At 43.2% G+C, this 15,915-nt stretch overlaps 2 protein-coding genes across 13 annotated transcripts in view; one reads left to right on the top strand and one right to left on the bottom strand.

The window, feature by feature from the left end:
- PIK3CD (phosphatidylinositol-4,5-bisphosphate 3-kinase catalytic subunit delta) overlaps positions 1–8,059 on the top strand; it is a 58,709-nt gene extending 50,650 nt beyond the window's left edge. For 9 of the 10 annotated variants that reach the window (XM_080377925.1, XM_080377922.1, XM_080377921.1 and 6 more), the window contains 4 exons: positions 96–219; positions 1,858–2,003; positions 2,260–2,392; positions 2,949–8,059. In XM_080377925.1, the coding sequence (XP_080234051.1) occupies positions 96–219; positions 1,858–2,003; positions 2,260–2,392; positions 2,949–3,086 (541 nt within the window). In that variant the 3' untranslated portion in view covers positions 3,087–8,059. Of the gene's footprint in view, positions 1–95; positions 220–1,857; positions 2,004–2,259; positions 2,393–2,948 lie in introns of those variants that run through there. The other variant, XM_080377917.1, reaches the window with a different exon arrangement.
- Positions 8,060–8,198: 139 nt separating this feature from the next.
- The window catches only part of CLSTN1 (calsyntenin 1), a 39,915-nt gene continuing 32,198 nt past the window's right edge, over positions 8,199–15,915 (bottom strand). For all 3 annotated transcript variants that reach the window (XM_080377930.1, XM_080377932.1, XM_080377931.1), the window contains 6 exons: positions 15,367–15,593; positions 14,778–14,948; positions 14,032–14,177; positions 12,402–12,537; positions 11,499–11,683; positions 8,199–10,816 (listed from right to left, as the gene is read on the bottom strand). In XM_080377930.1, the coding sequence (XP_080234056.1) occupies positions 10,622–10,816; positions 11,499–11,683; positions 12,402–12,537; positions 14,032–14,177; positions 14,778–14,948; positions 15,367–15,593 (1,060 nt within the window). In that variant the 3' untranslated portion in view covers positions 8,199–10,621. The remainder of the gene's footprint in view (positions 10,817–11,498; positions 11,684–12,401; positions 12,538–14,031; positions 14,178–14,777; positions 14,949–15,366; positions 15,594–15,915) is intronic.

Raw genomic sequence — 15,915 nt, 5'->3', positions numbered from 1 at the left:
TTGCATGGGGGAAGCTATAAAAACAACTGCCCCAGTGGTGAAATACTACTGTTCAAAGTAAAATTCTCTTTCGATCTTTTTCTTACCCTCTTTAGCGATGCATTAGAACAAGCGATAGAGGAGTTCACTCTTTCCTGTGCTGGGTACTGCGTGGCAACATATGTGCTGGGGATAGGTGACCGGCACAGTGACAACATCATGATCCGGGAAACTGGACAGGTATGGGGATTTGCTGCTGTGGTTGAAGTACTGCAAGAGGGGCATAAATGCTGCTTAGCAGTGGACAGACGCATCCCAGTCCAATCCTACTGCTGAGGAGTGTGCCTCACCTTCCAGCTGAAAGGCAGGCTGGACGAATATTCTCAATAGCTTCTATCATTAAGAGTGTAAACACAGTTCTGTAATTTGAATTACAATTCGGTAAGCATCACTGGCATCAGCTGCTGCTGTTAATACCTACTTTGAAATTACAGTGGAGCAATTCAGACCTAAAATTGTCTGCAGATGCAAACTCAAGCACTATACTTACCAATCTGAGGACTTGGCTTCAGCAGTCACAAATTGCTTCTAGTTGCTAGGTAAGATCCTCAGTTACTTACCCAAGCTGATAGATTTATAGTCTTCCTCCTAGAAAAAATGTTTTGATTTTAAAAAAAATGAATGCAAGTGATCAGCATGGTTTTAATTTCATGTTGATACCTGTACTGATTCCTCTACTCCTCTGCTCTGCAAGAGTAGCTTGGAAGGAAGATAAAGGGCAAAACCAGGAAAAAGAAAATCCCTTTTTGACAGGATGTGTACTAAACTACATCAATAATGGTAAAGGGGGAAGTCTACGCTATCTTTCTTTCTTACTTGTGAATTCTACAAAGCCTAAAACAGCCCTGTGCTAGATGGTGCAAGGTAAGTCTCCCACAGGTCCAGTGAAGTCAGCTAGTTAGTATTTAACAGTAAGAAATTGGCTGCTGATATTCTGAGACTTATCTTGCTCAGGTAGGTGCAGCTGCCTGCCTGCACTCTTTCTCTGTAGCATCCTGCTCCTCTACATCTTATTCCCGTAAATCGAGCGGTCGTGGTGAAAGAAACCCACTAGTGCCTTCATTTTGGGGTCGCAGCAAGGACAGGGGCGCTGTGTCATTTGCTAACAAGACACTAACGCTGTCTAGCAGCAGCCCCCCCCTAGGGCTGCCTCTCCTCCACATTTAGCAGAGGCCACTCGGTTACTTGTCCCCTTGAGGGAGCCGATGCCCTGCGGTCCGCAGCCCTGGGGTTTGGATGTCGGGGGTTTACAGCAACTCTGCAAAAATCGCCAGGGTGTGCAAAATTGCCATAGTGCGCAAGGTTCTGCACAGGATCCTCCTTCCCACCACTGCACTAGGGGTGCGATGACTTCACTGTGCTTGGTATTTAAAAAAAAAAAAAAAAAAGGAGGAGGAAAAAGCCTTACCTGAGCAAGTAATATTTTGTGGCAACTTCAAGACAGGACATCTTTCCACACACTGTCTTGGACTCAGGCTGCATGGGTAGGGTGCCCATTTTAGTTCCCTTTCTGCTTCTACTAGTGCCGTGCTACAGCTTTAGAAAAGCCAAAGCCAGAGATTTCTTCAGATATACCAAGTATTGGATAGACAAGTACCTTTTCTGTTCTGTCCATCACCTAATGAAACTAAAGAGTATCTTGGGAAGTAAACACTGCCTCTTATCCCAAAGGAGTGCTGTAGGAGAGGTCATTTTTCTCCCTCCCAAACTCCTATGGTCATTATCTTTTGAATACAGTAACTGTGAAGAGAACACAACATCTGTCAGCTATAAAAGATACTATTCTGAAAAAAAAAAAAAATTCTTCCTTCTTTCCAGCTGTTCCATATTGATTTTGGTCACTTTTTGGGGAACTTCAAGACTAAATTTGGTATTAACAGAGAACGAGTTCCTTTCATCTTAACCTATGACTTTGTGCACGTCATCCAGCAAGGAAAAACTAACAACAATGAGAAGTTTGAAAGGTAGGTGTTAGTAGTTAAATTTGACTTAAGCTTTTTAAGCTCCAAGTTTTCAGAATTTATTTCTGAATCCAGTGATAAGTAGCCTATAGCTGTCTACACACACAAAAATAAATAAGTATCTACCTGTTAGAAAAGGTGAAAGAGCTTGGTAGCCATCAGTGCAGACAGCAGGGTTCAGACTAATACGTAGTTTTGCTTTATGAAATGGTATAGCTTGCAGTCTTCATGCCTTTGCCTCATCTGCCTTTCTGAACAGATTCAGGGGTTATTGTGAAAAGGCCTATATGATTCTGAGGCGCCACGGTCTCCTCTTCCTGCACTTGTTTGCACTGATGAAAGCTGCTGGCCTGCCGGAGCTCAGCTGCTCTAAAGACATTCAGTATTTAAAGGTAAGAGAAGCAGAGCCCAGATACAGTTATAAACCAAATACCTGCTCTTGTAGCTTGGTAGGAGGAGGAGTTCAGCGGGGAAGGGGCTATTATCAGAAGCGAGTAACGTCTGGTGTTCGTGGTGAAGGACATAAGAAATGCCGGGTACGGGTGCTCAGGAAGTAACTTCAGCACAAAAGACAGTAGGTCCCCTGTAGAACCAGCTTGTGGGAAAGGAGACAGAGCTCTGTGGTTGTGATTCATTCCCTGTTCCCAGCTGGCCTCCTAAAGTACAACCGCCTAGCCCTGGCCAGCTGGAAGTGCAGCCTTCTACAAGTGCACTAAAAATCCTTCTGTTTCCCTATGCCCAACATAAAGCGTAGGACGCATGTATTTATTCAGCAGAATGAAAAAAACTCATGCAGGTACAGTAACAGTTCAAAACGGTTCACGGCTACTTGTTTCCTACTCGGTGCTCTTTCTATGGAGTTATCTCTTAGTGAGTAAACATCTTAGTAGTTAATTGTTCAGTTGCACTTTCAGCGAGGCTACACTGATTCCTGCCTCTTACCTTCAGGATTCCCTGGCTCTTGGGAAAACAGATGAGGAGGCACTGAAGCACTTCAGACTAAAGTTTAATGAAGCCCTGCGAGAGAGCTGGAAAACCAAAGTGAACTGGCTGGCACACAACGTATCCAAAGATAACAGACAGTAGAGCAACATGAGCCTGTCCACTTGCTCCAAGAGAATGTAATACCTGCACTGAGTCTGGCAGTTGTAGACAGGTTTTTAAAGACTGATGAATGTTGCCATGTTGAAGATCCCCCACCTGCGTTCCCAGAGATCAGACCTTTCCACAGGACTGAAAAATTGTTGGACTGTCATCAGCCACATAATCATGTCTGCTGTAGATCTTTGGGGGACAAGGGAGAGACGTGAGGCAATAAAGTTACTGCATACAGTGAAAGGTAGGTAGATGTACTGTACCCTTAAGGATGTGTTGAGCTTCAAATACACCTTCTAATGGAAGAGTGCAGGCAGTTGTAACATCCTTCTGGCATGTTAATGTGCGTATTTCTATTTTCTTGAAAATTTAGCTGACCACTGAGAACCTTCTATCCCTGTAGTTCTTATACTATAGCCCGTCTTCTAGGTCCCTACCGTTACAGCTCAGCGGCATTAACTTCACCATGTGATTGTGCCTCCTACCCTGTTCCCACGTACACCAAGGTAGGTCTGCTTAAATCACCACTGGAACAGACTGGGACAAATTGTTATACTCTGCATTGTGACAGGGTGAAAATACCCACGCGGTCACACTGCTCGCGCACTGCTACAGAGGCCAGAGTGTTCTGAAACTGAACTGGAACCCCAGTATGGCTGTCGAAACACTGATGCCACAAGAGCAGGCTTGGATTGGCCGATGGGAAAGCAAACAGAAACACCTAACCCAAGTCAGACTTCAGTTCAGTCTCACGCAGTTCCTGGGTTTCTGCAATTATTCTGTTTTTAAGCCTGAAAACAGTAAGATTGCTTTTTCAAAATTGGCACGTAACGCTGGTTGCTACATGTACCTCCTGTTGGGGTGCTGCATTAGGGCTGCTTTGCCACCTGGTTTCCCTGCAACGCGTGCGCGCAGGGCGCTGGCCTACACCTACGTAACGGCAGGGACACAGCACCAACTCCAGTGTCATCTGGGACGGATGGCACCGTTCTGTGCCCAGGTCCTTTGGCCAGCCTGCCTTCCGGCATGAGGGCAGAGGAGTGCCGGATGAGTGGGTTTAACACTGAAACACACACCGTAAGTTGTATCTCAAGTCTCATCTTCTTACAAACACATTCCCTGTTCCTTTCCGCACTCTTCCTCCTTTCAGCCATGCTACATGACTCCTTGTCTGTTACCGGAGCTGGTGTGCAAAGACTGTCCCTATGGGGGTCAGCCAGAGCGCAAGCTGCCGTCCTCTGGGCTGGTATCTAAATCAAACCGTTGACTCCAGCCTCCTCCCGTTCTCACTGCCACCTCCCTCCCAGGCAGGATCTATCCCATCTCCCACAAGGTGCTGTGATCAATCACCTGTTTCTATTCATGTGTCATATTTTTGTCTCCAGCTAGTGTCCTCACCTCGTGAGCAGTTCTGGGCACTGCTGTTGCACAGGGACAGATGAACAGGAGCCACTGCTGCGTCACTGCTGCCACTCGGTGCCTCCCACGGTAGCAAGTGATGCACCTGGTAGGCAGCCTACGGGTCCTGCTGGAAGACAGGTGGAGCGGTGTGGTTGGTACCTGTGTCCCTTAGCAGTCCCCTGGGGGTCCACCTCCCATTTCCCCATGTTCTCCGCATCAGGTTCCTATGGAGGTGCTGCCATTCCTGCCTTTTAAGGAATAGCATAGTGTAATTTTCAAGACACCCCTGAAGCTGAATCCTGTATTTGATTTGTATGCCCTTAACTAGGTTGAGCAATTTTAATTTACTCATAGAACTGTGTTTTAAACTTTTTTTTAAAATCTACATAAGTAAGCCCAAGTGAAAAATAGACATTTCAGATCCTGTTTCTCAGGTGACAAGAGATGCATGTACTGTCAAAAATGATACACTACTTTCTGGTGTAAACTGAGCTTTCATGTCTAGTTTGAAATTCCTACAAAACCAGCAAGGTTAAGGCAGAGACTGAATGGGCCTGTTTATTTTTAATAGATCTTCCCTGTCATGGGATGAATTTGATTAGATGCTATTTTTACATCCAGCATATAGGCACAACTCATTCCTGACTTTCAGCTCTTTTTAATACTTAAAAATTAAAGTAAGTTCTCTTTTTTTTGTGTGTTAAGAGGACAAGTTCAAATACATTAGCTCTGCAGCTGACAAAGAACAAAGTTAATACTGCCTTAAAAAAAGTAACTTCTACCCCAAGCAGAAGTCAATAGTAGTAGGTAATGCTAGAGGTTTGGTCAGTGAACAAACACCTTTAATAAACCCTCCCCTCGTTCCCTTTACATACAAACAGATATGAGCAGATTATGGTTTAGCGTTATGCTGTTGCTAATTTAAAGTCTGATTTAAAGTGCTGTTTCCTTTCATAAGAAGACATTATGCTATAAAGGCTATTCTATACTGGTTTGTATAAGTCAATATAAACCTCTCATAGAGCACCTGTTACTAGAAGCAACAGTTATATAGAAGACAATTAATTTTAACTTCACAGAACCCTTGGAGATCCCTTGTTTCTACACCTTTGAAATGATACTGTATGTGACTGAGAAGGGGCCAGAACATTTCAAGACAGAAAGGTGTGTACCCTTCCGAGTGAGCCCAGCTTACTTACCAGCACATTCCTCTAACAGTTCTGCAGCATACCCAGCAGAACAGACAGTACGTTTGCAGCAATTGCTCTTGCTGTATTGGCTCAGTTACAGACCCAGCTTAGTCAGCCAGAACTGAAAGCTCGCTTCACGTCTTCGTGTAACTATGCATTTGACCATAACACTAGGAAAAAACCACCATGTAAATGTGTTCAAATTGACCTGCAGGAAAGAAAACTACTGTCTATCTTGACTGGAGCAGCACTCTAGAACTGCTGCTGCTTCTAGAGATCAGACTAAAAGAAACTTCCTGCAGCCTTCGCATGTCGTCCTCAGAGGTCAGCTCTCTGCAGTGGCCTGTAACTGGCCCTCACTCATGGTTCTCCTGAGTCTGGGGTATTACAGTCGTCTTGCACTGCACAACAGACAGCGATCGCAGGTTTCAAATAAAGTCTTAAACAGTGAATCCGTATTTGCCATTTGCAGTACGGTAGTATGAAACTAAACTGGTTAAGATAACATCAGAGCAAACAGTCAGGACCTATTTTTGTAAAGCTGTTTTAAGTATTAGAAGAATAATTTTCCTTTCCTGTGCCAGATTATAGCCTCAAGCTTCACAGGCTAGGAGGGTGCTGAGTGTCACGATTTAAACTAGGAGTAGGAAGCTTGTATCTCTTACATCCAATTAAAAAAAAATAATCCATAACCATGACGACTTCACAAATGCAGAAATTTCCATGAGGTAGCAAGTTACCACCCGTCAGCTGCTCTCCCACGACCGACAGCAAGTCTGTGTCTTCACAGCACGATGCTGCTCTGCACCAGCTGACCACTCTGTTGCTCTACCTTGGGTTTTTTCCCCCAGAAGGACAGGTCACGCGATGCTCACTCCCAGTCAGCGTGCAGGACTAATGCACACCGCGTCTGGTAAGCGCCTTGTCCGTACCACGTTGCCAGCCCTCCAGGACAATGCTTTTAAAAGGTTCCACCATTGTCCTCTAATGATTTGGTGCCATCTTTTGTAATTTGAGGGTTTTGTTAAGAGCCAGATCTGTGGAGACCAAGCATTCTGCAACCAAGCTTAACGGAGTATTTAGAAAATTGGCCTCAGTCACGGAATAAAATAAGGTTGGCGGGGATTCTCCTGAAATACTTAACAGGAAATGCAAAAAGGAACACAGAAGCCCAGCACTCAAGCTCTAACAGTTGTTTTGATTTTAGAAATATGGTAGGAGTTAAGAGCTCTGTTCGGGCTGATCAGACAGTGAGAAAAAGAGTCCTGCACTCATCTAAACCACTGCTGCCCCGGCAGGGAGAGGCAGGCACTCACGACCTCTTTGTATTCCCTCTCTCAGGGGCATGCCCAGGCTTGGTTTGCTTCCCTGCAGCCACACATCTTTGCTCCATTTTAGAGAACAGATCAATATTGTTATTTCCTTCCTTATTAAATTTACGGAGCAAAAAGTATGCAACAGTATCAGGCCACGTGCAGGCTGAGAAGCACCAAACCACAACCACATCAGTGGTTTGCACATTCTTGTGGAAGGGAAGAAACATGCTACAGTGAATGTAGAAGCAATTCTCAGTGTTGCCACAAACTGGTAATTCGGGACGCTGCCCGTTACACTGCAGCGAGGCAGCTTTACCCAGTCACCTCCTTCGTCACCCTCACCTACTTGGTTTACAGGCTGGCAGCAGTACATGCCCTCAGCCCTTGTTTTGGTAACGTTTCCGGAAAACTCAGGCCCCAATACCATTTCAGAGAAGCACAGCACAGCAGTGGCTTGTGTCATCCACCCTTCAATTTCAGAAGTGCAATAATACAAGTTGTATCGGTGTAAACTGCAGGAACTGCGCAATTCCAAAGGTGTTTCTCCACCCAGCAGTTTTAGAGAGAGGTTACTTAAGTCTAGAAAATTGACTTACCTACAAGAAGTAAAAATACCGATGAGTCAAGTGGACCTTCTTCCTTGTACACCCCTGGAGCAGCATCCTGAATGACACTCCTGGTGGCTGTATCAGGTCAGCAAAGGACCTCCGACTCCAAATGTCCAATGCAGCAGCTCACCTGACAGTTTTCAGCAAGTTGAATTGTACTGAAGATGGAAACTTAAATCGCTTTTGAAAATATTAATTTCACTATAAATAGCTTCTGATTTTATAAATATGCTCAAAATTATACCCCTTTCTATTTATTTAGAGACGTTTCTGTGATTATTTTTTTTAACTCTGTACAAACTGATTGTGCTTATTCTGTTGCCTTTGAAAAAAGAAGTATTTTTTTAAGCCAAACCACAGTTCTGTAACAAGAGAATGTTTACATGTTTAACGTTTCAGTTGCTTTAGGTACATGTTTTGTAAGTAAAAAAATAAACTGATAAATTGTACATACATGCTGCCGAAGTCTTAACTGTGCTTTAGAGATCAATGAGAACAAAACTCTTCTACCAGCGGAAGCAAATTAACACAGTTAATATAACTCGAGTCAACTTTGTTCCATTCAGTAAAAAATAAATGCAAACAACCTTTAGAACCAGAAATTTATTGTAGCTTATAGACTTTCCAAACTGACCTGTTACCAATATACACATCTGAAAAGTTATACCCACATTGGCTACAACTGCATCAGGATGTTTACAACCTTTCAGTCACGATCAGTTTTGGTCTAAAATACAGCAGCTACAGCAACAGTATATGGAAGGATAAGTCTTCTACACATTAACACAGGACAACTGTCAGACATAAGTTAAAAGTTTCCCAGTTTACTTAAAACTAGCAGTTATATTTACCACGTAGAGTAGTCAAAACCATTTCCCCATTTTAGAAATCTAAAATTTTACATAAAAAAACAACCCCAAAAAACGGTAAGCTAGTTGTGTGGGTTCTCTTCCCTGCTTCCAGGTCCATCTACTATTGTAAAAGGCACTCCGCAGCCAAGCGTTACCCCAGATAAAACCCACCACTAGATCCCATTACACACATCACTAGATGAGAATAGGTCTGCTCTGGAAATCAAAACTATAGAAACATTTGGATCCATCCTAATCTTTTAGCTCTTTGAATTATGACCCTTTGTGCCCTCACCCGTTGGCTTGCTTGTCGCTCCTCTAGCACGCGTGCCCAGTGCAACATCTCCCTGCTGCGTCCTGTCAGCCGCCCAGCAGCCTGCGCCGCGCGCGTGGCCTGTGCGCCCCGGGCAGAGGTGGGCTACACTCAAGATCAAAACCCGAACTTTGCTTACCATGCTGAGGAGGGAACGGAGTCCTAGTCCCCTGTTACAAGCAAAACAAGTTACTCTTTTTAATCCACCTCCAAACATAAAAACCAAGTGAGCAGATACTCATTATTCAAGGCTCTGCGTAAGACCAAATAAAGTTAAATAAACAAGACCTGCCTTACAAAAAAACTAGCACTCTCCACCATGGGGGTCATTCACTGATTTTTCGTACCTTTCTGCTACTTCTTTAGAGAAAACCTTTGCAATTCCCAGTTGGAACTTTGATCAGAAACAACCAAAGTCATCTGGACTTGGAATAGTATTTTACCGTGATTCCCAAGGTCTTCCAGTTGGATAATGTATGCTATAGCTTTTCACCAGCAGGTAAACACAATTACTAAGTGTAAACAAAGGCTTAATACACCGACAGTCCAAGTTACCGTACAAGAGGCTACAGGGAATGAGCAGGAGTGTGTTTAATAGAAATGACGCCAGCTATGTCCCAAGCCCCCCCCCCGCCACCGGATTAGAAAAACTGCACAGCCAAAAAGCCCCCGAACGCCCGTCCGTGTAGGCCGGTCGCCGAGGTGCACAGGTACGCAGGGCTCAGGCTTTCCAGCTTCAGTCACCAACGTAACAAATCCACCGACTACATCAACAGCCCGCCCTGTCAGCGGTACGGACAGACCATCGCTGTGCTACAGGCAGCCTCACTGTAACTAACAGCAGCTGTGGCAACACCCCACAGCAACAGCACAATAATTCGTCCACCATCCAAGTAGTGTTTTTTCCCCCAATAACTTAAAAGCCCTTTACGCCAAGACTTAATTGGAGAAAAGGAAAAAAGAAGAAAAAGGAAAAACAGACCGCTGTATTGCACAGGGCAGCTGAGCCTCTGCAGAGGTGCCTAAAGCCTTTACTATTTCTCACAAGTTTGTCTGTTCCCTCTGCAAAAATAAAGGAGATTAAAGAAAAGGAAAGAAAAATTAAAACAGAGTGGGGCATGAGCGAACATGGCAGTCAAGGCCAATGACACTGTATTACTGAAACATCTACACTAGATAACTGTGCCCGTGCTCCTGCTGCAGTAGGATGAGCTTTGTAGTATTTCATGCTGCATGGTTTTTTACTTTAGCATGTTTTAAACCCCAGACCCTGTTTTCACTACCACAAATGACATAATTACATAATTCCAATATATTTACAAAATATTAAAAAGTCTGTTAATCTTCTACATATTAACCTCATTCTGCCACTTTACACATGCACTAATTTTGGGAAAAAAATTAAAAGAAATCAACAGGCTGAAATGAGCAGCTTTACCCTCTGTCAACAAGCAATCTTTGCATCTTTTAGAAAAAGGAACAAAGCCAAGTTTGCTTCACTGAGCAAAATGACAGTCCAGAAATTCATGTGCAATGGCTACAGATCTGTAGAGTCACTTAGCTGACATGACATGAAGAAAAAAGTGCAAGGTGGTTCCTCACATAGCGTAAAAAAAATCCAGTCACTGAGGCATGGCTGAAGGAAAGGAGGTGCTAACCACAATTCTAGAAACAGCATCAGGAACTAGCTGACATAACACAAACACTGGGATGTGTGTGGCTTGAATCTACTGGCCAGAATGAATTTTTTTTTTTTTTTTTTAAACACCATGAATCCTTGGTAACAATGGAGTGTATTACAGTGGAGTCTTCTAGAGCAGAAACAAAGACAAAGGGAACAGCTAGAATCAATAACTGAGGGTAGAGTCATCCCATTCCAGCTGTTGCTGTCTGTTAACATTCTGTTGGTCCTCCTCCTGCTCGCCCTCTTCCTCCTCACTGCTTTCAGACTCTGCACTAGTGATGTCGTCTTCTTCTCCATCCTCACTTTCTTCTTCCTCCTCCTCCTCTTCCTCTTCACTGCTGTGTTGATCCTCATAAGTCTGTTAAGACAGAAATTAGCTGTTGAAATCATACTGGCCAAAATTCTTTTTATTCTTTTGAATTCAGGCACCAGGCACTGTATCAAGAAAGAGCTGTTACAGCTGCCTTACTGATTTTAGGAGTTCAGTAGTAATCAGGCAACCAGGAAAGAAAAAAGGAAGGAGCGCTCTTTAAAATAGCTTTGTAACATTGCTATCAGTCCTGTCACGCTAAACACTTCTGATGTGTGATCCAGTACCTCAAATTCTACTGGAAAAAGATCCTTCAGGAGGGCTGCACAAAGAACATTAAGGTCACACATCTCTCTTCTTCCTGATTTTCTAAAAACGCAGATGTCAACCACAGAAGAAGAAAGCATCGTAAACAGAGATATTTCAACAATAAATTCTTGCAACTTTGGAAAAAAGCAGACCGTGGTTAAGGTAGCACGCCACACAATCAGCACTGGTGGTGGACACTGACCTGTAAAATCCAATTATGCAGCATGACGCTATCACCCATGCAAGATCCCAAACATAACTGCTCTCAGCATTTGTCGCATTCCTTAAAAATTCACAGCTAAGGTCTCTAGTCCGCGTTCAGTGGTCGGTTTTGCTCTACTACCTCTGTCCGTGTACAATCATACCCATTACAGCTGGGGAAGGGTATTTTATTGTTAAAGTGCTGAGACACCAGCTTTACCTCCATCGGGTTCACAGTGATGGTCAGAGCAGAGTCATCCCAGTCCATCTCATTTTCCTTTCCAGTGTCCTGGTCACGCATCGTTCTCTGATGTGCAGCTCTGATTCGGAACACTCCCAGAATAATCATAAAAACCAGGAAACTGACACAAACTACAATCACAACAGTGGCTGTACTTGGAACAACTGTGACAAGAAAACAAAAGGAGTTTCTTAAATGATACTGGTAACTCATACACAATGCTAGTAACTAGTCCTCTGTTTCCACCACCTGCAAGAGGGAAGTGGCATTATGCAAGTATTATACGTAGCTTCGCAGAGGCAGCTTGGCTAGGGCCACCTAAAGAGCCAGCTAGAGAATTAAGAACTAAAACTTTTTTCCTTAAGTATAATTACATCAATTTGAAGGACTGACAACACATGGAAAGCAGATTCCACCACACACGCAGACTCCTCTCTAAGATGCCTACTTTTCTTCCTCTCACATCCTACACCCACGCCAAATTAATATAATTAAAACAGAAAGGACAGACACCATGACTTATCAAGGGAATACCGCTGTGGTTCATTCCTCGCGCCATTCAGAAGAAATACTGTCCCAGTTCCTCATGGTCCTTTATCCAAGTCTTACAGCCCCCTTAAGACTAGCACACCTCCCATTTTCCAGTGCTCACCCCCCAACAGAAAGCTCTCCTGCTGGCAGGAAAACCCATTTTACTACAGGTTCAGTCAGCCACCCCTCCCTGCCTGGGCAACAGCAGAACAGGGCTGAGCAGCTGCGTCCATCGTTAGGCCAACATACCCATTTAAACTCCGGGGGAAAACCTCCCTGCAGCAAGAAGCCTCCGTGACATTTTAACACCCAAAAAAAGGCAGCTGAACTTCAGTGACTGAGAATTCTTACCTGAAAACGGATGAGGGTTAGCCAAGTTGTGACCAGAGAGATCGACAAATGTGTGATGCACGGGATGAACAAACTGTGGCTGCGCAGCTATGTGATTAGCGTGTTCAGCTGGGTTAGCCGTGTGGATAACGTTCACCTAGGAACAAAAAGAAAATGTTAAACTCCCGAAATGAAAGTTTACATCTGAAGAGATAGAAACAAAAAATAAAAAGTAAAATAAAATAATTTAAAATCCATTCCCCAGAGCAGGCATCTAATTCTCCTTCAACACAGCAATGGCTTTTCACAGGGGACAACCATTCCAATCAGTAGCTCCCCACATGTTACAATTTCTTGTCACAAAACCCTTCAGTTTCACAGTTCTCAAATCTATTTTGGTTAGTCTGGCAAATTGGTGTACAGACACCAGTACTTCAGAATAAAACAGGTAAAGCCAGTTTATTATCAAATGTGACGGTCAGCTATTTTAATCCTGAAGTAACAGTATATACAAAGATGCATAATACATTAATTGCATTTTCTTCATTCCCATCTTTTCTTATTCTGCTGCGTAACTTCTGCTATATGGATTTTTTTTCTTTGCTGTTAGCTGTCAGAGGGTTAAGAAAAACCCTATTTTTCTATAAAGTTTACCCCACACTTTGCAATAGCTGGCTTTTAGGTACAACTGCAAGCTCATGATTTGAACAGCACATTTCCCTTGCCAAACAAGCAGAGCTAAATATACCCCTCCCGGGGTGGAACGCTGCGATACAGGTACTGACCAGCTGCACAACAGGAAGAGAGCGTGTCTGCTACAGAACCAGGAAAGCATTTGCAGTTCAACAGTTTGGTTAAGATCCCAACTCAAGCTCACAGAATTTCCTCAGGAAACAAAACCACATTACTTCACACAAAAGTGTCTATTCTGCGACACAGGAGGCTCCCCAGCCCACCATAACCAACTAGTGGTAAACACCATTAACTTCACTGTCATCCCTTTGGTCAGCTTTAAAATGTAGAGAATTCAAGCTGAGAGCTGAAAGATGCAGAGAGACAGGACAGTTCCTCTCAGTATAAATAACTTCACATTCCAGCACATGAAACGTTAGTGCCCTTTATGTTATCTTCTGATGTACTTCCATATATTTAACTTAAGCGTACAAAGTAATAATTAACTTGCACTCTGCTGCAAGGAAATCAATTTTAGCCCGTCTACGCTCTTAGATAAGCCCTTATTATTGTCAATTTAAGCATCACACAAGCAAAACAGTAAATTTTTGAAACCCAAAAGTTAGACATGAAGGCCAGTCAAGTCTCTGGTAGCACTACTCTTACTTATTTGCTAATTTTTTGCTAAATTAATATACTGTCTTTCCAATTAAATCTCTTCAGCTTCACACTTCCATTAGCCATGCCATTTCTTCCACGACACGACAGTTTCACCTCTGTTTAGGCAACCTTACTTAAAGCTGAACTGCAGGATTAATAACACATTTATGTGAAAAATACAGCCTGAAATGCATGTTTACTAGTATTTATTTACAGGAAAAGATCTAAATCAATAATTGATCAATTATCTATCAGTTGAGGCAAAAACTTCCATCCTGTTAGCCATCCATGCTCTAAAACTTAAGATCGGTTTACGTACCTCCACTTTAAACTCATTGCTGACATAGCGTCCATTCAGCTCAGAACAGACTAATTTGAACTTTCTGTCAAAGAGAGAAACTGTGTGCCAGTTTCTGTAGTGTATCAAATGCAAAACTTCTTCATAACTAGCCATAGTATCCACTCCTGTAGAGAGAAATGAACAAGTAAAACAATTACTTTGCAAAAGACTAGTTCAACATCATATACCTGACAAACACTGCTCTCTGTCTGCAATGAAGCGTTCCTGACTGCAAGATTTACAGTTAGTAGAAAAAAGGTAACACCACAGACACACACACACGGCTCCACTGAAATTCTGAGGATTTTGTGATAAAATCCTAGACCCAGTTAGTCTTTGAAGGGATTCTGGGAGTCCTCCTTTCAAAAACATTAACATATTCTGGACACAAAACGGAAAGGAATGATGCGTGCTCCTAGGCACTGGATTATCTATCTGTGCAAGGAACAAGCCCTACCCAGGGCAAAGAGTATTTCGCTTCCACAGTCCAGAAGTAACCTGCAATATGGGACATCAGAGAGGAACAGAAAGGAGCTTCTAGAATGATGTATTTTCTAGAATCACAGCTTTCCACAAAATAGTTCTAACACCTCTGAGCTTGAAATTCTAGTCAAAAACAGAAGTAACTGGAGTAAGGTTTTACAAACCATTTCTTTAGCACACTGTTCCCATTATCATGGTCTTTACATCCTTCCTACAAAAAGACGAAGAGTAGTAACCCCTACCTGTGATTATCATGCCCAGGTTGGAACTACTCATCTCAATGCCTTTCTGCTGTAACCGTGTCATGTCGATCTCCAGGCTTTCTTGTTCCTGATTTAGTTCCTCTCCTAGCACTGTCACCTCACAGGTATCCAAGTTATGCATGATCTCTTCAGATACCAAAGACTCTTGTACTAAAAAGCAGAGGAAAAGCCAGAGGTAAGCAGATATAAAAGGTGAAGCAGACAAGAGCACAGGAGCTATCAAATGTCACATGCAAACTCAATTCTTCTTCCAGAACAAATATTAAGATCTGGGCTTGCAGTAAAGAGAGCAAGTATTCAGGAAATAATGACTGAAAAAAGCCCCAAAGCTAAAAATACAAAGAGATATTTACATGAAGATAACGGCCTGGACTTACTACCATTTCTGGAGAAATTTTTGTTAGCCCAGAGCACAGTACCTACACCTTCTCACAGGAGATATACACCTTCCTTTCCCCTACTAGATTCGGTACTAGAAATCCACACCGCTTTGCAAGAGGAAGATCCTCCAACGTGATCACTGAATGAGGTGAGCATAGCAACATTCCTAGGCAGGAAAGGATGTTACCTGTGGGATCTTCATCTCCATCTCCCTCTGGCTCCACCTCCCGAGTAATAGTGCTTATTATGCGAAGCTCAGGGAAGAGGGCAACACCCTCAGAACTCTCAAACTCTGAAGCAGAGCGGGCAAAATGGTTGATGCCGCTAAGGCTGATTTTTGGTTCCTCTGGTTGCAAGACCATCACATATCCCTCCACAGAAGGGATGGAGACGCAGGCCTCTTCACTGAAGCATCTGTGAGATACAGAAGCAGTTTTGCACAGTCAGGGAGGCTATTTGAGAGGGAGGCACAATTATGCAGAGTAATTGCTTTATGAATTTTTAAAAAGCTCTCTCAGACCCAGGAGTCTTAGATAAATTCATCAGCCACGTTGGAAAAGAAGAATTACCTACCAAGGGAGCAATCTCACAATTAATTTTTACTTACAGTTAACATTTAGCCCCGTTTTCTATGTTATGACTAACAGCCACACAGAACACCTTTCCTGAAGGCTGTGATGCTGGAGACATACAGAATACCCCTGCAGTAAGCTACTCCCTTCCTTACACACTCCTT

The sequence above is a fragment of the Falco punctatus genome (genome assembly GCF_963210335.1).
Source record: "Falco punctatus genome assembly, chromosome: 3".
NCBI lineage: Eukaryota > Metazoa > Chordata > Aves > Falconiformes > Falconidae > Falco > Falco punctatus.
Note: the sequence above shows the minus strand (reverse complement) of the source record. Positions and strands in the feature narration are given on the sequence as shown.